Source organism: Typopeltis vanoorti, chromosome 9, assembly GCF_054136105.1.
Source record: "Typopeltis vanoorti isolate ZY-2024b chromosome 9, IOZ_Tvanoo_1.0, whole genome shotgun sequence".
In the NCBI taxonomy this organism is placed as follows: domain Eukaryota; kingdom Metazoa; phylum Arthropoda; class Arachnida; order Uropygi; family Thelyphonidae; genus Typopeltis; species Typopeltis vanoorti.
The window spans coordinates 128,878,204-128,905,005 of record NC_143557.1 but is presented as its reverse complement, the minus strand read 5'-3'; the positions used below and the strand labels follow the sequence as shown (position 1 = coordinate 128,905,005).

Sequence of the window (26,802 nt, the reverse complement as noted above, 5' to 3'; positions counted from 1 at the left end):
CACTTATTGGTTTATTTTGTCGATCATTTCAGATGGAGTTTCTTGCAATTTGATATTTGGGATCAATATTCGATATTGGAATCGCAATTCATTCATTGGTTGTCTTAATCATGACGTCGCTGTACAAGAATCCTATTACGAAATATGTTATTTTCAGTCGTGTCCATATCTGTTGGTTTTTGTACTTTTATTGACTGGTATTGACGATGTACTTTGGCTTGGAAGACCTAGGTTCAAATCCCACCTATAAAGCGAAGACTTTGTAAGCTCTTTTTACATCTGAAATTGAGTTAGTCGGTCTCATAGATGGTGGAATATTCGCAATGAATTTTTTTTTTTTTCGTCCTGCTAAAACAGGTAAACTTCTTTGAACACATGCAATTAACAGACATAATACACTGGTAGTTTTAGCTGCTTCGTTCCGAATGGATAAAAATGCCATCAGCCTTTTAAAGAATAAAGAATTTCGAATTAGCACACGCTTTTTCTAAATAGTATCAGAGATCATATTCAGATTTCCTAAATAGATGAAAAATTATCTTGCCATCGATTTTGATAGCAGCTTTTCATTCCTGTGAAATGCAAATAGAAGAAAAAATACTAAATAGTACAGAATACTGATAACGTAGCCTTATGCCCATCAATTCTACTTGATGATTTCAATATTCTTGAATGATCTATAGATCTGCATCTAGAAACACGAAGTAAGTTCTTAAGGTTGAATTAGAATATTTTGAGATTCATTGTCAATATTTTCTATCATAGAATAAATGAAATGTCCTGGTTAAAAAATAAGAATATCCGTTATATCAACGTCTACTTTATTTTTCAGCAACTAAAGAAGAGTGCGCTTCTAAAGGTCTCGCTTGCAGTAAGTATATCTGTCTGCTAGTTTATAGTGAACAATAATAATTCAACTATAAATATTTATCGACTGTATACGACTATGTTTGATAAACGTAATGGCAATCTGAAGCATTGTTTTAGAAAAACAAGGTTACAAAGTCACCTAGGATCGTTTTTTTTAAAATTATCCAGATTTATTGGAGAAGGTGAAATCACAAATATACTATTGTTGGTTAACCGGATACTGGAAGTCATCTTTCACTTCATTAAAAACAAACGGATCCTTCTGTATAACTCTTTTCTGAGTGAATTAAAAATCGAAATATATATTTCGATTTTTCCTTTCTTCAAATAGCTGTTTTAAGTTTAAAATCAAGGACAGAAAAATTTGAACACTCAAGGATTTTCAAGATGAAAGTGCTGTTTACCATTTTATCCTGAATAGTACAACGGTACTATTCAGGTGTAGGCAAGCAATCAACAACAGGAATGCTTTTTAATGGAGTCCATTAAGGGAGTCAATTACAACAATTGTATTTACTTTATACGATTTTTTAAATTTTATTTTTATTGTTTTCATTTTCTTCGCGAGGGAAGAAGATCAAAGTAATGGCTATGATGGATTAGTTGGATTTCAGAAAATGTATCAAATAGGTTGATGATCGCAGAGTGAAATGAGTAAGAAATTGGTTGACAGTCAGAGGGGAGGAAGTACCGTACTGTGTTTATAGGGGTCTTCCAATTTTAAACATTAGTATGCACTCGCGCACGCGGGTCCACACACAAATACCTAGGATAGCAAGAGTTATGTTCATCAATTTCTCTCTCTCTCTCTCTCTCTTTTTTTTTTTTTTCTTTACTTTCTTTTGATGAGGCAGTGAGCCTCCGTAGCTCAGTCGGTATAGACTTTGGTCGGAAACACCTAGGTTCGATTCCAGTCAGTTACGTGAGGAACCTTTATCTGGTCTCTTTCGACTAAAGGTGAGATAGCCGGTCTCATACAGAGGTAGGGGTTTTTTTCCTCCCGGAAACTCGGGTACTTTGTCCCCCGGAACAGGCAGATCGGCCCCGTGAACACACATGGATACAGTCAGGAATACTTAATACGGTCTCTCCAGGCATAGATGTGATTCGTCAGCTATGCCGGTCCCGAGCAGGGATAAAAATAGGGGGTACTGAGATGGTGCCGTGCCTCCCCGTAAAAGGGGCTCACGGCCGTTGAATCATCATATGAAATAAATAAAAAAATAAGGCAGTAAAGTAAATATATGAACTTTTTTTTTGAGAATGCGGTTGCTAAATTTCTTATTTCAATAGTTTGTTTAAGATATCTTTCATAAAGAAGCTCCGATTAATATTATTTATATAAATGATAAAGAGAGGCAAGAGAGAAAACCTATCCCTTTGGAACTCTATATATTTCAAAGATGAGGAGGATACATGTCTGTTAGCCTCCGTAACTCAGTCGGAATAGACGAAGCCTTTGGTCAGAAAGACCTGGGTTCGTTTCCCGTCCATAACGTGACGAACCTTTATCTGGTCTCTTTCGACTAAAAGTGAATTAACCGGTTTCATACGGAGGTAAAGTAAATAGAGGATTTTTTTTCCTGGAAACTGAGGTTTTTCGTCCCTCAGAACCAGAGCTAGATTTACAATAAGGCGCAAGCTGGGGCCTCCCTCTCAATGAGGGCCACATTTTAAAACCTTACTCCCCACAAACGACAACATAAAAAACAGTCTAGTTATAGTTGCAAAACAAAACACTTATTTTTAAATATTAAATTCGTAATGTAAAAACTAGAGGTCGCTGAAATATTTGTGCAGCAAAAAAAGGGTCAAATATCATAAAGGAAAAGGACAGTAAAGGAAATTTCAAGTAATTCAGTACACGTAAAGACAAGTGACACATAAGTCGCCCCCCCCCCCTACACACACACACACAGTTAATCCGATAATGGCTCTAAAAAATCGCCGTTCAGGGATTAATGACTGAGGTGGGTAATTGCATGATAAAAGGTAGAATGCCGATGAAGTTTTGATCAATGAAAACGGTGGGGTAGTCTGGCTATTTTATCCACCTCGGCAGGTAGGGAGGTTAAGTGTCGTTCATACGCATGTATAACAACTGATAGTTTACTAAAAATAAAGAGACAGAAGACTTCAGTTCGGCGATGCAAAATTATATAAATCAAGTGGATATTAAATCCAGCATTATTTCAAAGCCGAATGTAGAAACTATCAAACTTTTGTACGAAATTTGACCCGAGAGCTTACGGGAATACACTCTCCAGCATTTACGAGTTGCTCTAGTGCGAAAGCATATACAAGTGTATATGTTACCGCTAAAGCTCGAAAGCCGTTAATGTGCACATTACCTAGCTAATCTGCAGATTAACTGATTTGCTCCGTTAACGTGCGGAATCAAGAGTTTTCCGCATTTTACCTAGGTAATGTGCACATTAACGGCTTCCGTATCGTTAAAGTTCAAAAGTTTGTTTCTCTCATTTCCTTTCCCTACTCCTTCCCCCCTCTCCCTCCACTTTTAGTTTGGTTTTTTAATAAGTAAACATAATTTTATCATATGTTTTGCAAATTGTAATAATATTTTAAACCGTTTGATTCTTTGTATTATAGTTTTTTAATTGATTGATGATTGATTCTATCAACTAATTTGTTGATTGTTTGATTGTATTAACTTGATTCTTTAGATATCGAAAAATAAATAAATAACATTATGTTAATTTAAGCGTACAGAAACGTTGCTGTTGTTCCAGCAAAGATCTTATTTTCACTTTAATGAGTGCCTAGTAGGTAATGTGCAGATTATCTAGGTAATTTGAGAAATGACACAATTTTCCGCACGTTAACGGATCACCCTAGTTAATCTGCACAATACCTAGATAATCTGCAGAATAACTGATTTCTGCACTTTAGCGGTAACATATATACCTGATTATATGGTTAAAGTAGTTCTCGTAGTCGGTAAGAATATATTTTTCAATTAATTTATTATTCTTGTGTTACAGTTACTCGTTTATTTTAACAAAACCAATATTTTTGAATTTTTTAGCTTTTAACATAATTATTTATTTATATGTTTATTTTGGATTTAATAAATATTCATTTCGCTTTTGATAGTATAATACACATAGTGATGCCAAGAAAGTTAGAATCAGTGGTTAATAAATGAGAACGACTTAGAGAAAAGGAAAAACAGCTTATCGAGCATATTTTAATAATATGCCTCAGAATGTTGGTAAAATCGAAAGTTAAAAAAAAAATAATACACAGAATGCAATAGAATATATGTCAGAAATGTAAACGAATCACATTTTTACAGTAAAATGGCAAATGGAACAAAGGAGAACCGAGAGTGGTTAATTTTTTTCAGGAGCTAGCAAAGAAAAGCTTATTTTTCACTTGGTTAGACTTAATGAATTTAGTTTAATCCCTTATCCAAGTGCAAACAAAGTTTGCGCCTGAAAATATCTTCAGGACTGAAATGGTGTTGTACTACCTTACTGGAGTATGGGGTAAGGTAGTATAAGTTCGCCCACCGATTTGAGGTCCCTCGAAACTACTGCGCATGTCAGAAAAAGGAGAATCCATTCCGATAATAGGGTAATCAGTCTGTCTTCTGGGATGTAATAATAAACAAACTGAGTTTGTTTATTATTACAGGTCGGAAAATTTAGCTTTTCTTTTACGAACATTGTTGTTTTTAAAGTGTAACTATTTTGCTTGCATAACAAGCAAAATAGAGTGTTAAATATTTATTTTTAAATGTTAAAAATAAAATGTACGTAGAGTGTTAATACGTGCAAATACTGCGTTCTACATAAAACAATGTCACTTCGCTCCATGATAAGTTTCCTTTTATTCTGGGACTTTTTAAAACAAAATCCGATTTCATGAAGAATTTTCCTTAAAGTTTCTCTTTTCCAAGGAAAATTAATTTTTTCTTTAAGCACAGGAATCAATTTCGGAACAGTTGGCACTCTTTTTTCGACCACGTAAAATTCGTGAATAGCTCTTCTTATAACGTCTACATCAAAATCATTCAAAGCTACGGTTTCGATGGTTTTCTTTACTCTGGCGCTTTTTTTTTTTTTTTTTTTAGGAGATTTAAATTTTGGCTTACCTTCACCTTTTGATTCCCTACGAATTCTTTTAATAGTCGACCGCGATACGCCCGCAATTGCACTTGCACGTTTTATGACTTGAGAAAGGGGAACAAGAAGACGGCCTTCTGACGATTCTTTTTCGCAGAATGTCAGCACATTATTCAATATTCTTTTGCAAGAGCTACTGAAACGTGTAACAATAGAACTTGTTGACTGTACTGGATCCATCATACAAATTAATAATAAAAAAATAATGCAAAAAGAGAACAACAAAAATCAAGCTAGTACTAGTACAGCGACAGACAAGAAAGCACGTGATTTCGCATGCTGGCGACCAATTCGTACATCCTTCATTTCTTTCTCCCCTTCAGCATGAATCGACTATTCTTGGCACAAAGCCAAGAAGGGATCTAGAAATGGTGGGCGAACTATACAACGAATCACATTTTTACTGTATACTACCTTGTACTACCTTACCCCCAGTAAGGTAGTACAAGGTCATATTCAGTTCCTGAAGATATTTTCAGGCGCAAACTTTGTTTGCTCACACTTAGATAAAGGATTAAACTAAATTCATTATAATTTACTGCTTTGTTTACAAATTGTTTTCTAAGTCAAATAAAAGCTTAATGAAGGGTTTTATGACTGGAAAAATATAACATAGAACTTACGTGATCACGAGCGTTCTACTGAGCATATACGAGCGATGTGCACATATCGCAAAAGAAAATCACATTCTGTAAATAGTCGAATTGATTCTAAATCGACGAAACAAATACAATCTGAAGAAAATTGTTGGAGAGAGGTTTTAAAAAGAATAATAGCTACCATTAAGTTACTGAGTTAAACCAGGGCTAGCATTTAGAGGGAATACAAATTATATATTCTCTTACTCTTGCAGAAATTATTTATCATGTTTACATTGTTAGAGGGAATACAAATTATATATTCTCTTACTCTTGCAGAAATTATTTATCATGTTTACATTGTTAAAGTGAATTTGATGATTTTTTTAAAATATCACATGAAAATTGATAGGAGTTTTATCATTTGGCTATGCTACCAATTATATATTTGGTTTAATCCTTAATCCAAGTGTAAGCAAACAAAGTTTGCGCCTAAAGTATTTTCAGGACTGGGGAATCTTTGGTATATGGAAATATGACTTTTCCATTACTTTTACCTTAGTATCACCACCTCTTGGTCTAGCTCCCACTGATGAGACCTCAATAAAGGTTGAAACCGGTCTGGGTAGTGACCCTTCCCTTAATGCATAGCATTATACATGCACGCAAAGAAATGTGCTTTGCATTATGTGATACTAAGGCAAGTGATGAGAAGTTATACCACCTTTGCCACGAGTTGCCTCAGTCTTAAAAAATACTTCAGGCCAAACTTTGTTTGCTTACACTTGGATAAAGGATTAAACTAAATATTGGTAGCATAGCCAAGTGAAAAAACTTCCACCAATTTATCTCTAATCCAGAGAATTTTAATAATAAGGTGTGACAATATCTTATTATTAAATTCTTACATTATTAAATCCATTACTTCCACCTTATTTATCACCACCTCTGGATCTGGCTCCTACTCATGAGACCTCAATAAAGGTCGAAACCGGTCTGGGTAGTGACCCTTCCCTTAATGCATAGCATTATACATGTCCGCAAGGAGATGTGCTTTGCATTATGGGATACTAAGGCAAGTGATGAGAAGTTATACCACCTTTCCACGAGTTGCCCCAGTCCTAAGAATACTTCATGCACAAACTTTGTTTGCTTATACTTGGATAAAGGATTAAACCAAACATATAATTGGTATCACATGAAAATGTATGCCAACTGTGGTTCTGGCATATCAAATTATCTTTCTTACCACACTTGTGATGAAATCATAGTGTTAATAGCTAATAAAACAAGAGAAATATTAATATCAGAAATTAAGGAAGCTTCTTATTTTGCAATAATGCTCGATTCGACGCCAGACGTTGATCATAATGACCAACTGGCTATTATATTTAGGTACGTTACCGCAAATTCTGATATTAGAGAAACATTTATCGGGTTCATCAGTATTACAGAACATGATTCCTTATATTTAGAAGAGATAGTATTAAAAAATTAAAAGAATTATCTTTGGATATAAAAATGTGCAGAGGACAAAGCTATAATAACGCTGCCAAATTTAAATTTAACTTTTAATTTTAATTGACAACTTTAAATTTAATGGGCAACTGTGCCGCGGTATCTTGTCTGGAAGCAGTGCAATTTTTTTGTTTTATTCAAAATGTATATAATTACTTTTCATCTTCAACAAGAAGATGGGGTATGTTCCTTAAACATTTAGAAAAAAATCTTTAACAGTTAAAAGACTAAGTGAAACGAGGAGGTCCGCAAGAGCTGACGCTATATTGGCTTTGAAACGTGGACATAAACAAATTAAAGAGGCATTACTTGAACTATCCATTCCTTCTCATGAAAAACCTATTTCTAAATGAGAGAGCTCTTCATTGGCTGACCATTTTGATAATTCAGAAACAGCAATTTTAATAGTTGTGTGGGACAAAATTTTACAACGAATACATGCTACTAGTAAATATATACAAGATCCCGATATGGATTTGTTTTTAGATAATAATTTATTACATTCTTTAGTTGGTTTTATTTTAGATATAAGAAATAGTTTTGCTGCTGTAAATGAAGAAGCGAATTTATTAAGAGATGAGACAAAATTTAGAGATGAGAAGGAAAGTGAAAAAACAAAACAAAAAAAAAATGGGTGACGAAGTTTCACAATCTAACGATGAGATTATATTATGTGGGAAAGAAAATTTCGTTGTTAATACTTTTAATGTCATTTGTGAGAAGCTAATTTGGAAATTAATGAAAGAGCAAAATGCCATTTAGATATATCAGATATGTTTGACATTTTTTTGAAGAAAGATATAGATCATGACAAGTACAAGACTAGCATTATCAATTTTTTTACAAACTTATGGGACTATTGATTCAGAAAAATTTATTTTCTGAAACAAGTTAAGTAATTTTTAATAATGATAAAGGAAGAAAATTCTCCAACTAAAAATATGTACAAATTTATAAATGATGAGTTAAAGTCTACTTTTCCGAACGTAGAAATAGTTTTAAAAATATTTTTAACGATGGCTATTTCAAATGTAAGTGCTGAACGCTCAATTTCAGTGTTGAAACGAATAAAAATTATTTAAGAAGCAACTTGCACCAAAATAAAATAAGTGACCTGTCGTTATTATGCATTGAATCAGATGTAATGGACTCGATTAATTATGATGATATTATAGATATATTTTCTAAAACCAAAGCCAAAAAAAAAGACAAAGTTATTAGTTGTTGTTTTTTTAATTTAAATTTGAACTGATTTATTTTTACACTTTTTTTAAATGCAGATATATGTATACCAATGTTGTGTTATTTTTATTTTATTAAAATGAGTTATTATGGAAATGTCGACTTTGCGTGTGAATTTGATTAACTGAAATAGACTTGTTCTTTTGAGACCTCGTAATGATGTTGCGCCTAGGGCCTCCAAAAGTATAACTGCGACCCTGCTCAGAACAGGCAAACTGGCACTGTGGACCCACACGGATTTACAGCCATGAATACTTACAACAATATGTGGAAGAGATAGGGTCTTCACCACTTGTTACGCCCGTAGTCGGCCATGAGTCATATCATGGTAGTCAAGAGATGGTACATGCAATGAGGGATGTTATCGGCAACTTTCTCTTGTGATTTGATCCGATATATATGATTTGCTTTCTACATATAGGGAACTTAGAAACCATGAATTCTGAAGCCTACTTATTCTGGTTTGTCGATTTGTCTAGTGTAGTTTTACGTATGAGTGCCTCAGAAGTTTAGATAGCTCAAGAAACATCCTCATAGTTTTATTTTCATCTAAGACAATGTTGAATACATTTCTAAAATATTTCAGTTAAATATATATTCTTATTCTTTGATGTGTTTTAATAATAATAGAATTGTTAAACATTTTCGGAGTTATATATATTTTTTTTTTCTGGAGTTATATATATATATTTTTTCTGATTCTAATGTATTATAGGCTTACAGCCTATAATACATTAGGATTAGTACTGTAGTTGGTCAAAAAACCAGATAATAGACACTTTCGCTAGAGACCAAACATTAAACTACTTCAGACCTTGTTTATTAAAGGCTGAAAAAAATTTCCTACTCCAAAACTCAGAGGATTCGAACTTATTCTCTTCATTGGAGCTCGAGTATGCTATCCATTCTGGCATCCATTATTTTTAAACGAACCGAAATTAATAACCAGAATACCTGTAGCAGTAAATATTGTCAGTTATAAATCTGAAATATGGATATATATTGTCATCCTAAATATATAGATATTCAAAGATGGGTCCTTTAGTTTTTATGCAGGATAACATATTGTATATAATTGTTAAAATTGTGATTATCTGAGTATATTTAGTATAACAAACAGTTTGGTACTTGCATTGAATATTTAATTTTGAATTTTGAATATTTCCTTTTGACAATCGATTTAGAAATAATCCTTTTTCTCTTTTCATAGCTTGTCCACTGCAGTGTAGAAATTGCGGAGTGCTGAACAAAGAAACTTGCAAATGTAGTTGTAAAGATGGTTGGGACTCTTTGGACTGTAGCCGTAAGTATAGTTCCAAACTTGGAACTCGACTTATTTGCCATTTATAATATGCTTTATCTCGTTAACGTATTTCAATAAAAACTGCAGTGCGTTTACATGGATATATTCATTAATAATTGGAAGATGCGAGCCTCCGTAGCTTAGTCGGTTTCAACATTACCCTTTGGTTGGAAGCACCTCGGTCAAATTCCGTCTAGGACGCGAAGAACCTCTGTCATGGCTTTTCAACTGAAAATGAGTTACCCGGTCTCAGAGGGAAGAGTAAGGTTTTCCCTGCTGGGAACTTGGTTTTTTTCATCCAACATACAGGCAAACCTGCCAGAAGAGCACACGTAATTGATGTAGAAAGTATACTTATAGGCTTACCATCCTATTTAATCATGGTTATGAATTCCAAGAATACCTTGGACGGTTACGAGTGCTTAAGACCTTAAGAAGAAAAAAGTAGAAGATGCTTTCTGATTTATTCATACTAACCTTGATCTGTCCATGATAAAATGTATAGATCTTTGGAAGTTGAGAATGAATGCCGTCAAGAAGAGTGTAAGAGCTAGATTCGATTTTTCTGTCATAGAGTGGTGCGTGGTTGGAATGGATTGCCATTTTCACTATAAACAGAAAGAAATCGAGTATACCTCGATTTATTGTTACTTTTATTGAAGTAGATTTCGTTTCTAGAATACTATTGGCGGTGATGGTTGTTCCAATGAATTTGTGCTCCTCCAATGGTGGAAATTTTTATTTTATTTTATTCATTTATTTATGTATTGTTACTTTCTCACGAAATATTAAATTGTAATACATTAACAGGGTGCGTACGCTAATATTTTTTTCTTCTTGTATTAATTTCATTTTTTTTAATTCATTTTTACATAATCCAGAGCAAACATGGAACTATTTCAAGCCACTACAGACCCCCATTAAGGAGGGGGAGTAAGATGTAACACTGGGTGATGAAATTCATCTCCCACCTAAAGATGATCACAAACATTTGTCCATGGCAGAAATCGAACCCGCTTACTTGTTGATTGGAAAGCGAATGCTCAACCACTCAGCAAGTTTTCTATCAGGATTTTGTTATAGGAGGGTCATTTCAAACGTTTTGCACCATGCTCATTGGAATGATATAATAGCTCTTTCACGCCAGCTGTAAGCGATAGTACGAATAAAAATGCATTGTGTGATCGTATTCTGCTTCTGGCGTTTTTGGTTCATGAAACAAGACTTCGAAAGGGAGGAAGACTATAAATCAGATGGAATATTGCCCTCAGTTTGCATAATACTTACTCGTAGCTAAGTCGATATCGACGGTACCCTTTGGAAAGAAATATCTGGGTTAAAATCTTGTTTAGCGAAGAATCTTTATAAGGGTTTTTCAACTTGAAGTGAGTTAGTTGGTCTCGTACGCAGTTGGAAGGTTTTCCTCCCGGAAAGCTTTTCATTCCAGAAAACAGGAAAACTGAACAGAAGAATGCACAGAATTTATAGTCATAATTCCAAATCAGCAGCAGCTGGATTGGATTGTTTTGCATTTACTGAAAAAGCAACTGAGGCCGTGAATTTGGTATTATCTCTGTAAAGTGCATATATTCTTCTGGCCAGTTTGAGAGATTCAAAAATCGAGCTTTTCCATCTCAAGGTCAACTTCCTGGCTCTTATAAAGATTATTCGCGTTGTACATGGGGATTTGAACCCAGGTCATTCCAAACAAACGGCATCGTCAATATCGATTGAACAACGGACCTCATTAACAATAATAACATGATACTGCGAGGGTACGTGAAACGTATCCTCGCAGTATCATGCTATTATTGTTATATCCTCCTACCCTCGTTGTGAGTCCTCCCGACTTTCATCTATTATGTATCTTCAACTAACCATTCCATGGAAAACGCTTTTCTTCGAGTTTTATGCTGAAGAGACTTGATAAAACACATCAACAGCAAAGGTTTTCTGACAGAAATAAAAGACTGTCAATTACGTTTCGATCAAATATCTTTTAGTTATCCCTTTGGCATTATCAAACGTAGCAGGACGGCAACAAACATCACAAGCACCAATTGCTTCTCGATTTAAAAAAAAATCTTTTGCAGGAAGTACGCAGATTACGTTCTTTCAACTGTATAACTGTTGTAAGAACGTTTTTTCTTCTTCTTTCACAATGCCTTATCCCATGTTAAACGGGGTCGGCGCACCAATCTTTAACCTTCCTCTTCCAAGTTCTCCGGTCCAGGGCTTCCTTCGGACTCCATCCTTTCTCCTTAAGATCCTCTCTCACCTTATCCCTCCACCTGAGCTTGGGCCTGCCTCTTTTCCTCCTTCCCTCCAACTCCATATACTCCACTCGTTTACCAACATATTCCTCACCCTTCCTCTCTACATGTCCGAACCACCTCAGCCTACTTTCTTGTATCTTCTTGCCATTTGGTCCCGCCTTAACCGTCCCTCTGATGTAGTCATTCCTTATCCTGTCCTTCTTTGTCACACCACTCATCCATTTCAACATCCACATCTCCGCTACCTCCATCTTCCTCTCCTGTGCCTTTGTTATAGGCCACGTCTCCGTGCCATGAAGCATCGCCGGCCTCACCACCATCTTATACAGCTTTCCTTTCCTCTTACAACTCACTCTCTTGTCGCACAGGACCCCGCTCATCTTCCTCCAGCTCATCCAGCCGCATGTTATTCGGTGCTTTATTTCCTCATCCAGGTCACCATTCCTCTCGACGACCGATCCAAGGTACTTGAATTTCTTCCCTGAAATTAGCCTTTCACCCTCAAGTCGCATGATCATATCCTCGTCACTCCCCGTTGACATATATTCAGTCTTTTTCCGGTTAATTTTCATGCCTCTCTCCTCCAATACCTTTCTCCACTCTTCCAGAGTATTTTCAAGCTTCTCTCGGGATGATTCGCATAGAACAATCTCGTCGGCAAACAGCATGCTCCATGGTGCCTCCTTCTTGACATCCTCCACTAGTACATCCATGACCAGGTTCAAAGAGGTAGGGGCTCAGAACTGACCCTTGGTGTAGCCTTACGACAATGGGGAACCCTTCTGTCATGCCGACACTAGACCTGATCTGAGTTTCTGTTCCCTCATACATCTCCTTCACCAACCTCACGTACTTCTCCGACACCCCCCCTTCTTCCTCATACACCTCCATACCTCCTGCCTGGCCACTCTGTCGTATGCCTTTTCCAGGTCTATAAACACCATGTGCAGCTCCACTTGCATCTCTCTATATTTCTCTATCAATCGCCTTAGCGCAAATATCGCATCTGTTGTCCCTCTTCCTGGCATAAATCCAAACTGCTCCTCACCAATTTTCGTTTCCTGCCGTATCCTCCCTTCAATTACTCTTTCCCATATCTTCAATGTGTGTGACATCAGCTTGATCCCTCTATAGTTGCCACAGTCTTGAACATCTCCTCTTCCTTTGTAGATTGGGACGAGAATACTTTTCGAGGATACTAAAACGTTGTAAGAACGTTTCTAATAACTAAGTATTAGCCACTGTTTCCACAGTGGCTAATACTCATTTGAATTTTCATTTCCTATGGAAAAGAAAAATCTTAACTTAGGTGATTGCTGGTGTATGATTCTTCCTATTTCAAAGTTCACAAATCTTTGTAGGTAGTTATTGAATGTTTTAGATATAAAGTTCCTCATCAAACTTTCATTTTGAGTTACTCAGTAAGCCATAATTGAATTCTAGGTTGTTGAAGAGAAAACCTCATGGCACGAACGTAATGCATTCTGCTACTGTTATTAGTTTCGCTAGATGCTTAATAAAAAAATGGAAAATTACTATAGTTTCAGACTTTTAATGCATTCTATATTTACTTCGTGATTACCGTGTTCTTATCGTTCTCTTTTATATTAGGGATATGCGAAAACGACGATAAAAAAAGGTGTGGAAAGAGTCCTGGCTTTCCTACTAAGGATGCATGCCCTCTGAATAAGTTCAAAGTACGAGATTTGATGTGCAGGATGTTTTGCGATCAGTGTAGTAAGTTGTGGTTGTTATAATGTAATAAGATATAACTCCTATATTTATTGTTGTGGATGTTCAGTTAAAAAATATTTGATTTGATATGATTGCAAAAAACTCCAGTAAGTTCATATTATTATTTGGAATTAGAGCTGAACCAACTAATGCTATAATGCCGATGTATTATGTCTGTTAACTGCATGCGTTATTCTAGTCAGTTTGCATGTTCTGTTGTATGAAAAATCCTAATTTGCAAGATAAAAACCCCTGTCACCTCCGTGTAAGACCAGCTGCTTCACTTAAGTAATACATCCATGAGTGATGTTGTAAATAAAACAAATCTGCTAACGCATTTAATTCCCGAAAGAGAGTGGACAAGGAGTTTAACTGTAACGTTTTTGAAGACTGATAGGAAACCATTCTTTACCTTTAGCTGTCACAAATAGCTGGCTCATTGCTATCACTGAACATTATACATTATTGTCTGAAATAGTGTAAGTTCTACATAAATTTTTCTTAAGCTGTGGAGCTAAAATCTTTTCTAAGCCGGTATTCCTTAAGCGCTGGACTGTTTGCTACCATCATAGAGAAGGAGTGGGAACCGTGATTGTAGAAAGATATGCTGTAATTAGTGGCGCGAGATGCTACTAACTTCCATATTTTCTCAGTAGGAAGTTCTATTAAGTTCGGAGTATAGAAATTGAAATCAGATTTTTACAATCGTAACAATACAACTTTCTACAATGTAAATATGGTGGATTGGTACATCATCAGGTTCAATTACCTAATTTCTGCATTGTAAATTCACAGGTACTGTAAAATAAGTGAACTGTGTTGATTTATAGTAGCTTCAGCTGTATTGCGCGGTAACTGAATGAGATTCTATGTGGGAGTTTTTTTATTATTATTTTTTTTTTTAATATATGTAAGAAGCCTACACACGAAAGTTCCGAGACCTCAAACACATCAGTGCCATGTGTAGAATAAGTTAAGGAGAAAGAAAGAATATATTGGCATGCTTCTTGAACAGATGAAGGAAGTAGTTCTAAAAGACAGAGGTGGATGAAATAAATACATAAGAGGACGTGAAGTTTTTTTTTTTTTTTTTTAATTTTGAATCTGTTCAAATTTAAGTGGTGGTAGCTAGTTCAGCAGACTAAGTTCACATGATTTCGCAGTGGTCCATCGCTTTACTTTAGTCAATAGTGTATTTTAATGCTAATTTCATTCGTGAAAGGTAAACCTATAGCACATTTAGTTTCGGTGGGAAAGGGCTGAGCTATATAATCTAGTGAATCTACTGTAGAGGCCACAGAACTTTTCCAAAGTTCCACAGAATGTGGAACTTTTCACTCAACCTCAGACTTCTGATAAACAAGATGGTGATTGCACAGTTTGTGAACCAAAGGCGTTCGCAATCGTCCATGCCTTATAGCGGGGGGATCGAACTATACGTTATTGGTCGAAGAGAGGATATAATATATGTACTCAGCCAACCAGGCCAGCATTGTCGTATACACCTACACGTTTTTAATAAAGTCTTCACCATTCGAAAGCACAGTTTGACGAAATTTTCTGAACGACTACTTTGCTTGGAGAGCTTGTCTCATTCCTGCAACTCAGCATTTTCTTACAACTGTATAAATGGTGCTCTTTTTATGTGATTCTCACTCACGAAAAGTCAGCCTATAATAGACTAGTACTGTGAATTGGCTATGGATTTTTTTAATTCTGTTTTTATTATTTTTATATATAATTTTTTGTATTATTTTTACATAGGCTATAAATCTTGCTCTAGAGCCCAAACATGGAACTTTCTGAAGCCACTTCAGGCTTCCTACGCTAGGCGATGAAGTTCCACAGATAGAATACGAGAACTAGTGAGAATACGGGACTGAACATAAGCTTCCTGACTAGATAGAATAATTCTTTTACCACTTACTATGTAATATTGTGCCTGGACGAAATCCGGGCGAATATTTTCCTAATAATGGCGAATATGTCCGAATATATAATGTTGAAATGACATTATGGCAAAGAGACTGGGTAAGAAAAAAATGACTGCGATCTTTTCTTCCGCATTTTCTGCCTCTAATCTCTACTGTTGTATCTAGCCCATGAGTTACGGTTAACAGACCGAAAAAAAAAAAAAACGTAAAAAAAATCGCAATCAAACTGAAAGAAATATGAATAAATGAAAAGTCCATACAAAAAGCCCTACCACACCTTCGCATTCAATAAATGCCGGCCTGGTTGGCTGAGTGGTTAGCGTATCCGCTCTCCAGCTAAAAGGTTGCGGGATCGAATCCCGCAACCTTTGGGCATGGATGTTTGTGATTGTCTTAAAAAAAGTAGCGGTGGTAGATGGCGTTGGTGTAGATGATGAAAGTAGTTGTGGTTCGTTGTACTGTAGTTGGTGGAGACGGAGAATTGTGGAATAGGTGCCTTCCCCTCCATGAGTTTTTGGATTCCCTGGAGGTATCACATAATAATAATAATAATCGTGACATAACATGAATGATGTGCATCTCGTTCCTAATGAACCTCAACCTGCAGTAAATATAACTATTGTCCTCCACAACTATCTAAATAATAAATCCACGTGCTTCCACAAGGGTGTAATGATTAGTGAGTTTCGACATCCTAGAATATGTGAAAACTAGAATCGCCTTCTTTTTGAATTCAAATTAACTTTCTTTCAGTACAATAATTATACAAAGGCACCATCTAGAAACTTATGTAACCTATTTTAATGGGAATAAATACAATAAAAAAAGAAAAGAAAATATATCTAAACTACATTTGTCTTGTCTTAAGCTTTTTCACGAACCATTCAGGTTCTTTTAGCTGTGGACTTCACAACCGCGACCGTCTAGAGCAGTGTTTCTCAAACTTCGGATATCCGCAGACCCCCTTCTTAAATTTTCATTATTACCAAGTACCCCCTAATTAATTAATTAAAAATTAATAAATTAATTTAAAATATTAAAAATATCTATTTTATTTGAATTTATATGTTCATGTAAACAAAAAATATGATTTATTTTTAATAGAACAAACTTTATAAAGATAATATAAAGTTTTACTTACTTGAAATAATTTATCATCAATGAGAGGAGTGAAATTGCTTATGATGATATAAAATTTCATCAAAATGTGGCTCTATAGTTATTAATTTCAATCTCAGATGCGGTTCGACATCTATAATGCGATTCCTCTTCTTCGTCTTAATATTTACAAGGGCCGAAATTCCAACTTCGCACAGATATGAACTTGGAAGTAGAAAAATGAACCTTAGAGCTTTATCTGTTAATTCAGGAAATTCATTCTGTATTTGTAGTCAAACTAATGATAACGTATTCTCGCTGTATTTATTTTTTAGGAAACCATCAGAAGCTAGTTCTAAAAGTTGTTCTTCTATTGACGATAGACCCTTTGGCATAAATTTGTTTTTATTGAAAGGGTATCTTATCCACTCAATATTAATATCCAATTCAGGGAAATACTTTTCTAGATTCATTTGTAAGCTTTTTAAATGCTGCATGATAGTAATTTTCACATCATCACCAATTTGTTCATTTGAACTTGTGAGCAATTCATGAAGCGATGGAAGCGCGTCAAATTCTCCATTACCAACCCGCTTTTACCATAACTTCATTTTTGCCAACGTGGCGTTCACTTTATCTTGGACATGAAATATAGAAATTTCCTTGCCTTGTAAAGATAAGTTAAGACTATTTAATACAGTAAATATATCTGCCAGATATGCTAATTGACTGAGCCATTTCCAATTATGTAAATGCTTTTTCAATTCAAACTTTTCATCAAAAAAAACTTGTAGTTCATTCCTAAGTTTAAATAAACGAGTAAGGACTTTTCCACGAGAAAGCAAACGAACATCGATATGGAAAAGAAGTTGTGTATAGTTGCTTCCTATTTCTTTGCAAAGTTGAAAGAAAAGTCTGGCGTTTAGAGGACGGCCTTTAATATAATTTATGATTTTTACAGCTTCATCAAGAACTTTTCTTAGGTCGGTAGACATCATATGTGTAGCCAAAGCCTCCCTGTGTATGCAGCAGTGTGTCGACTTTGCATTTAGTGCAACAGCTTAATCCTTGAAACAAGCCCCTTTTTAGATCCAACCATGGATTTCGCTCCGTCCGTGCTTATTCCAACACAACTTTTCCAGTCAAGCTTGTTTTGATGCATAAAGGTATTTATGCTGTTGAATATTTCTTCTCCTGTTGTATGTTCTGGCAAGGGTTGGCAATATAAAAGGTCGTCATGAATTTTTTGGTTTTTTTCGTACCTAACGAACACTAGAAGATTTGCAAAATTTGTAATGTCGGTGGATTCATCTACCTGCAACGCATAATAACGACTCTTACGTATATCGGATAACAATGTTTGTTTTATATTTTCAGCCATTTCAGTGATTCTTCGATTAACGGTACTATTTGAAAGACAAATCCGATCAAAAGATCTTTTTGCATTATCTCCAATCATAATTTCCGCTATTATTTTTGCTGCAGGCTTGACCAAAGTTTCACCAATTGTTTCCGCTGCACCACTTTTTGCTATTAATAGCGACACACGATATGTAGCTTCTAAAGCCTTCATGTTTTCATCTCCTGACACGATCGACGTCACTTTTTGAGATTCTTTTACGCTTTTTAGTTTATTTTGAAAAAATTCGACAGGTTTGTCCTTGCATTCATTATGTTTCGATTCAAAATGGCGATTTAAATTACATGGTTTCATGCTTTCATTTTTTAAAGTTTCACCGCAAATTACACATAATAGAATAGGTTTCTCTTCATTTCTCGTCCATGAAAATCCACATTTCAAGTAATTTATATCGTACTTTCGTTTCTCTTCATTTCCAGTCCATGAAAATCCACATTTCAAGTAATTTATATCGTACTTAAGAAGTTTTCTCATCTTCTTCCTGGTTGGTTCTTTAGAGATGTCAGACGACACACACTTATCAATTTCACTTGATCCAGATACAATATCAACATTTTCTTGTTGCTGACAGCTACTTGTATCTACTATGTTCCTCTCTTTTGCGCAATTTAAAAATCGAGTCTTTAACCAGTGATCCATACTTAAGAATTTGAAAGCAAAAAAAATTACCGTATTTAACGAACAGTCCTTCAACAAATGGCTAGTGAAAGCAGAACTCGAAACAGACAGCAATGGTAGGCCAATAGAGATAAAGCAGCTATGAAGACGTTCATATGATTAGTGCGGTATTAACAAAAGATCTCGCTACTAATTGACAAAGCAAGCCGACAGTTCAGTTGAAATGCTAATTCTCTTCAACCTAATTCCTTATATAATATCTGAAATACATTCACTATATATTTCTTAGTTTTAACACGTTCACTGAAACAAAACCATATGTTGCCGGTGCACCATATGGTTTTGATTGTCTACTATACAGCATTTTATGTGGGAGGAGTCATGCGATTCAATAGTTAGTACCAGTTGTCTCTAATTGCACTGTACTGTTTGTTGAGAAACATATTACACAGCCTGCAGATGTCTCTGTATACCTTATTCAGTGATACAATAGGAACGTTTTACGATCTCAAACTTACATTTTATTCCATGCGTTAATGATGCATAGCCGAAAATTGCCATGGATCCCCTGAAGACCTTTCGCGGACCCCCTAGGGTCCGCGTACCACACTTTGAGAAACACTGGTCTAGAGGATAAGGTGGTCGGCCCTATACCGCCCAGTGTGTCCTCTGTCTGTAAAAAACACACTGGGAGGTATAGGACCAAACGGACAGTCAACCAGAACAGGCAAAACGGACCTGTTTGTCTGTTCTTGGTGACGAAACACCCGAGTTTCAGGGTGAAAAAAATCCCCTACCTCCGTATGAGACCGGCTAACTCACCTTTAGTCGAAAGAGACCAGATGAAGGTTCCTCACGTCACTGACGAGAATCGAACCCAGGTCTTTTCGAACAAAGGGCTTCGTCTATACTCAGTGAGCTACGGAGGCTGAAACAACATTTAAGAATATAAATATGAAAGATGTTTTAATATTTGGCTTTACCTTCGGTTGTCTTGGGTTACGATGGCATCGTTAACATGACGCTGAAAATCATGTTGCTCTTTTCTTCGATGCGAGATATTAACAAAAATTGAATTGTCATCTCATTATCTCAAGTACCTCATTTCTTAAATCAAAAACGTTGATAATGTGAACAGAAATGGAATAGTAGAAAGAGGCTGTCTGTGGACAAACAGGACCGCTAACTGAAGCGATATTTACTACACAATGAATTGAAAAAACGGCATTGGAATGTTTGGGTGGGAGTCACTGCAAGTGACTCCCACCCAAACAAGTAGAGATAGTGCTAGTCTTGGTTAATGGAGAGGATCTTCGAAGTTTATCGTCCTACTGTCTCAGAAAAACTATATTTTGACTAAAGAGCGCATTGATCTTAGCACATTTCAAATGGGCAAGGAAACATGCTGCAGGAAATTCCAATCAATGGAACACTTTTTCCTTTCAAACATCTCTCTTACTTTTTAATATTTTCATTTTGTAACTTGGTTTAACATTTATTATCAGATTTCATTTCCAACTAAATCGCTCACGAGGAAGCTACTAATAAATTGAGTTTCTTTCTTTTTTAATTTTGCTCATTGCAAAAGTCCACATGATTGCAAATTCTATATCAGAAACCATTCGCTAAAATGCAAAGCTAGACTTAAGCAAAATTTATCCTGTGATTTACGTGATTGTTTAATATTCTCCTAATTTGGATGTATTTTGTTATACCTGCTAAAACTCTCTTTCTCTCTCTTTAGAGGGGGTTACGACTTCTTCTAAAGACCTCTGCTGTGAAGGACAGTTGTGTGAAACTGGTAATATTTTAAATACCGATACATGCAAGTGTGAATTAATGTGTCCTGGACCAGTTTGCTGTAAGTATTGTAACATTTGATTTCATTCAGATCATCGATAAATCTGTTCAGGTGTGTGTGTGTGTGTGTGTGTGTGTGTGTTATGAATCCAGATTTGTGACCATTATTCAAAGACTTGTCTAATATTTCAGTGCGCATATTTCATCGACCAGTGGAATTGTCTATGAACTACAACTGTAGTCATCCGCTCACGCGAAGCCCTAACTAACAGAGAAAACTCAATCCTGCACGACATGTGAAATCCTTAATTGTGCAATACTTCGAACTCAACTATTGCAACAATTATTGACAAACGATGTGAAAAGAAACAGCTCATGAATAATAAAATAGATACCATTACAATAATAAGCATAAAAAAGATATATAAAAAAGGAGCACTTGTGTAAAGTTTAGTTATAAACAAAATTTTTGGTCGTGTTTCATTACCATTTTCAATGAAACTGTAACGTAAAAGAAGAAAACAGAACAATAACTGAAAAAAAAGAAAGTAAAAAGAAAATGGCATTCAGTATTTACAAAGCATGAAGAGAATTCAATCTGTTACCATCTACTTTTCTAATGGTTATAACTCGAATCTTAAAAAATTGTATTGCATAAAGAGAATTGTGGCGCTTTGGTTTCAGCCTAATTTTAGTAAGAATTACTGCCTCAAGAGCTTGCTCAGTTTTGGAAAGTTAAGTTGCTAATTACTTCTTTCTTGAATCCTTCATTCTTGAATTCCATAAGTGCAAAATTATAAATTACAGTATCCATAAGGCATCCCTTTCTGTTCGTGGTAGTATCGAGAAAAACCAGTGGACTAATTTACCATAAAAACTTCCACCCCATCATACTTCCATTATTGTCTTATACTTGGGGCAATGCAGTACTATTCGTAGTTCTCCGGGATGCTTCTAAATGCAGGTTCTCCTGTCCAATGGAAACAGCCTGCAGCATCAATGAATCGTATCAAAGCAGTACCAGTTTGCACTCTTTCAAATACTGGAATTTCACAGATTAAGCAAAATACTGCGAACTTATTATTACGTTTGAAGTTCAGATCGGCTACCCATGCTATTTTATTAAGTCAACACAATGTTACGCATAAAAGGGTGATTACTGACGTCTTCTTTATATACATATCTTCCAAGAATTTCATTCGAATCGGTTGTGTACCTCTGCATCATCTTTTCCATCATCAGCCTCTATCCATCCAACACTACGTTGTAAGAAGTTAGTAATAGATCGATTTAAGTGACTTATAAGGCGCATAATAGTCGTATTTGTTCACATTGAATTTCAAACTCAACTCCATGCCCATCAGTTTGATGAACACAATTTGAATCTTGCTAATTCACAGAGTTCGTACCGTTGTTATTCTAGATGAACCTTTTCTCCTGGTAGAAGGTCGATTATGATGATCATGACGATGACCATTCCTGAAATATTTAAGATAAGTTGAAGAGAAGTGGATTTCTCCAGGTAACATCACATGATCAATAAGGAGAGAAATTTTTCTCTTAATATTTGAGCCTAAATTATTTCTGAATATGCCAAACAAGAGCCCTGAGACGAACCCTAGCGATTTTTCTCATAACAGTCATATATTTGACTGATACTGTCCAGTAGATAAACACCAAGAAGACTAGACTGTTTACTGGCATCATCCAAAAGTCTTTACTCTGGAATACGTTTACCAAAGAGAGAAAAAGAATTTTGATTGATAAAAATACCAGTTATCACGATCACGATGGAAAGTTTAATGACGTTACATCATTAAACATCGATTCTTGTGTGTGTGTGTGTGTGTGTGTGTGTGTGTGTGTGTGTGTGTGTGTGTGTGTGTGTGTGTGTGTGTGTGTGTGTGTGTGTGTGTGTGTGTGTGTGTGTGTGTGTGTGTGTGCGCGCGCGCGCAATAAATGTTTCCAAATGGGAAGCGCGATGTATGTATGTATTGTATTTTAAGAATAAGCAAAATATTTAATACTATCTTAGTTTAAGAGGAAACTCAATATAAAAGTGACAGTAACCGAATTTCTTTCTCTTTTTTTTCCAGATAAATATTCCATTTATAAAAACGGCAAGGAAATAATAATTGACACTTCAGCTGCATCTCAATTTATAGCTTCTACCATGCTTCTGAGTTCTCTTATAGTATTCCTTCTTTTCCTCTAGATGTTACTTGAACATATTTTTTTTCTTTTTAGTTTTTCAATATTGTAATGCTCATGTATTTTCATTTGCTGATAAATAATAAACTTATATCATATAATAAACAGCTACAATTCTTGATTAATGAGAGTTACCATACTTCAACTGCCAGGGAACTGTTAGTAGCGTTATTTTCCAGAGATGATTCTTGACAGGTTGTTTCGTTTTATCCGACAAGTATGTCTAATTCGTTCAACTTAAATAAGGCTGTGAGCTAGCCAATGTATGGTAGATGTTGTTCTTATTCCCAAACCACGACAAAACAGACTTTGGTCATAGGCACATTGTTGCTTACATATTTTATCTTTTGGAGAAGTAGTTGACAAATATTATATGGAACAACTGATATTTAAAGAGGGAATAATTATGAAATATTTACAGTAAAAACACTATTTTACACTTTAGAAGGGTTGCTTTAAAAATAAATAAAAATATAGTAAAAAATCATAGTCCGTCTAGTTGAACAATTCATGAACGGATTTTTCGTGGCACCATAAACAGAGGTCCGAAGCCAAACCAGGACGACCGGTAAGAGACGTTTACCGGTCATCCGCCATACCCACATCCTCCATCTTCTCGACAGATAATGTAGCACGATTCGTCGCTCCATAACACAGATTTCCAAGCTTCCACGTTCCACTGAAGACGACGCAGCATGTTGGTTCGAGTAATGTCGGACTTGCATATTGCGGTCTTACACTGGAAACCCGTGTTGTGAGCATCGATTCTTTTAGTGCAGATTCGTGTTCCAGTCGATACTAAGAACTCCGCATTCAACGTGACGGCCGACGAATAGCAGTTTTTACATATTATCCTTCGTAACACATTACGATGACGTTCGGTAATGTTACGAAGGATTGTCCATTGCGAAGAGCACTTGCAGTTGACTCCCTACACTTCCATCACAGTATGGTATCGCTGATTGTAGACATGGGATGGCCCAGTTTGTCAGCATTATGCCGAACAACAATTCATTGGTGTGATATCACACCCCATCGTATCACACCCCAACAATTCATGGGGTGTGATACGATGTTGACATCGTATCACACCCCCTATTTCAGGTTCCGTCAGTTCCCTTCTCGCAGCCACTTCACCCGGACTTAGTTGCACTGACTTGGAGTAGCCTATTCCTCCAATTTATACCGGCTACAAACACGTGACTCGTTACATTGCACGACGTACTTTGCACATGGGGGTATCCATTAACTTCTTTCCAAGCATTGTATATATACTACCCATGCTGAGATTTCAGTTCTTTCTCCCCCCGCCGCAAAACAGGCAAACCGATAAGAAGAACACTGAGTTAACGGACATAACACAGTATTCTCGCATCCTTAGTTGCCCCAACCCAATTTATTTGCCGAAACTATTTCAAGATTTAGATGATTTAATGCATTTCTAAACTTGCGAATAAACATTTAAAAAAAGAACCAGTGTAAAGTTAAAAAAAGGAATTAATTAATGAAATTAATTTATTATTAAAATTGTTAACAATAATAAAATCTTGTTACCAATTCCATGTTAGTGGTTATTCTTAAGCAGTATTGCAATCTTTGATAAAAGAGTCATTTCCGATAACATACTGTATATGGAGAATAATGTTTAATAAAATATTTAACTTTATTTAAAGAATTAAAAAACAACTGCTGAATATAAGCAATATCCAGTTGTTGATTTATCGTCTGACTTCAAAGTGTGATGCTGTAGATAGTGTTGTAAATAAGTTGCAATAGCATAAATATCTGGCAATTTTAAAGGCTTTTTGTTTCAATTTATGGTAATGTTTTTCGTAGAAAGGCAAAAGAAAATGTGACATTCACGAAAAAAAGAAAAGGATACCATCATTAACACAATATAATACACAAATATTCGCGATATCATTCATTATCAGTGCAATTCAATGTAGAGCTATTTCTGACTTAGGTATTGTAAACATAAGTTTATTTTGCCATTAAAATAGTCCATCGAAGACAAACTTCGAATATCGCAAAAGTTTTGTTAAATATTAAGTAACAAAGTTATTAGATTACATCCTTCGAACAAAATGCATTGTTAGTATCATAACGAAATATTTTGACAAATTAAACTTTTCCATAATTTCCAAATAATTTAAATAGAGATAATTATAAATGAATTAATTTTTCCATTCTTCTTATTCCGTGATAATAAAAAAAAAAGTTAGGATGTTTAAATCCAAACTAATTTTTGGAAATCGATGGGCAGCCAGTATCCAACCTTAGTCGTCCGGATAACATCCTACTTGCCTGAATACCGATCAACTCAGTAAACAACTGAAATATACTTTAGGAAAAGTTTTTCTGATTGCCGACTATCGAAGATAAGTGACCTGACTGAAGATTTAAAAAAAAAAAAAAAAAAAAATTAGGTGACGCGATAATTTTTTTTTACTAAGCTGCAGGCAACGAATAACTTGGTTAAGTATAAAAATTCAATTGACGAAGTGCTAAACGCTACTTTAAAAATGTATTTATGCATTATCCAATTACGAATAATTATAAATTTATGAGAAAACTATCAGTATTATCTTTATTTTAAGTCCATTTTCATACAAATTAAAAAGTTATTATTCAGTTTACTTGTTTTAAATGATCTATTCAAAATGCTATAGCATTTTAAACTATAATATCAAAAATACGGTAATTAACAAAATGTTGTTGATATTTGTTTAGAAAACGAGTTCTGTTTAAACTTAAACTGCTAGAGGGAGCTGTTACATGTCAGGAAGGAAACAACATGACGTAATATTATAATAGTAAAACAATAGTCCCAATCACTGCTGTTGTACGGCATTCCATGTTAGGAAATGGGGCGTTCTGGCGTCATATATTTTCCTTCCATATCACTTTTATTAAAACTTCATTCATAGCTTATCCTGTAGGAGTAATTAGTGAGTTATCCGATATAGCCAGCAGACGATGTACGCACAGTAAATACTGCCAACAAATTAAAAGGAAATCCGGATATTTACGTTTAATCAGGCAACCTGCACAGAGTATACTAATGAGTTTGTCCTGACAGTGAAAATTGTTTTTTACTACTACATCACTTCAATCGTTATAGTTGGAAGCGGTATGCGTGAAATGGGTTTTGTCGGTAGTGCAAACTTCATATGTGCAATTAGTTTCTGTTCCGTTTTGCTATTTACGGGTGTCGTGTTAGCTTACAGGAATGAACTGGAGTTTCACCGATCTTTGGAAAAATATACCCCGTCTATGAAAGTAACAGGTAATATTTCTGAACTGGTTGACCCCAAGTTTATCACAAATCTGTCTGCTTCCGTTTCCGGAAACAGTCTGTCTTCTATGAAAGATCTAAGACGTCGAATGATACGTTTATCCAGTACGGAAATCCTTATGCCTTTTACAGTTGAAGAAATGCTTGCTGACGTAGCTCCTGAAGTGGTTTTGGACTTTGAAGCACCCGGAGAAATGGTTCTCGGAGGAGGAGATGAGTTAAAAAGATATGTTATTTCGAAGCAAATCATCCTCACGGATCAAGAGAAAAAAAATATACTTGATATGCATAACCTTTACCGTGGGAATGTTACCCCACCGGCTGCTGACATGGAGTGGATGGTACGTAATATTTTAAAAGATATAAAAGTTTTAAAAAGAGAATTGAGCTAAAATATTCTTATTTCTTATTAAGATTTATAAATGAAATCACTTAATATTCCGATATGCGAAAGATTAATAGTCTTAGAAAGATCCAAAATATATAATTTAATTAATTTACTAAGCTAAAAAAAACCATAAGAAACACATAAATAACAGCGTAGATTATTTATTTAAATGAAAGATATTTTTAATTTAAGCCAAATTACTAAATGGAAATAAAATGTAAACAAGTGAAATGTGCTTTATATAAGTAATAACGTTATGCGCACAACTGCAAACAAATGGTTTATTTGGTGCAGTTATGATTCAATGACGTTGACGACTGTGATCGAATATTATTTATTAATATTGCATGACTGTTAAATATCATT

At 35.2% G+C, this 26,802-nt stretch overlaps 2 protein-coding genes across 2 annotated transcripts in view; both read left to right on the top strand.

Moving 5' to 3' along the window:
- The window catches only part of LOC150103535 (uncharacterized), a 39,730-nt gene extending 16,941 nt beyond the window's left edge, over positions 1-22,789 (top strand). The window contains exons 6-10 of the mRNA XM_090398379.1: positions 833-871; positions 9,567-9,659; positions 13,547-13,672; positions 20,484-20,600; positions 22,636-22,789. Of these exons, the coding sequence (XP_090254505.1) occupies positions 833-871; positions 9,567-9,659; positions 13,547-13,672; positions 20,484-20,600; positions 22,636-22,754 (494 nt within the window). The 3' untranslated portion in view covers positions 22,755-22,789. The remainder of the gene's footprint in view (positions 1-832; positions 872-9,566; positions 9,660-13,546; positions 13,673-20,483; positions 20,601-22,635) is intronic.
- A 2,837-nt stretch (positions 22,790-25,626) lies between these two features.
- Positions 25,627-26,802, top strand: part of LOC150103534 (uncharacterized) — a 47,866-nt gene continuing 46,690 nt past the window's right edge. Inside the window, exon 1 of the mRNA XM_090398268.1 lies at positions 25,627-26,389. Coding sequence (XP_090254394.1) covers positions 25,886-26,389 — 504 coding nt within the window. The 5' untranslated portion in view covers positions 25,627-25,885. The remainder of the gene's footprint in view (positions 26,390-26,802) is intronic.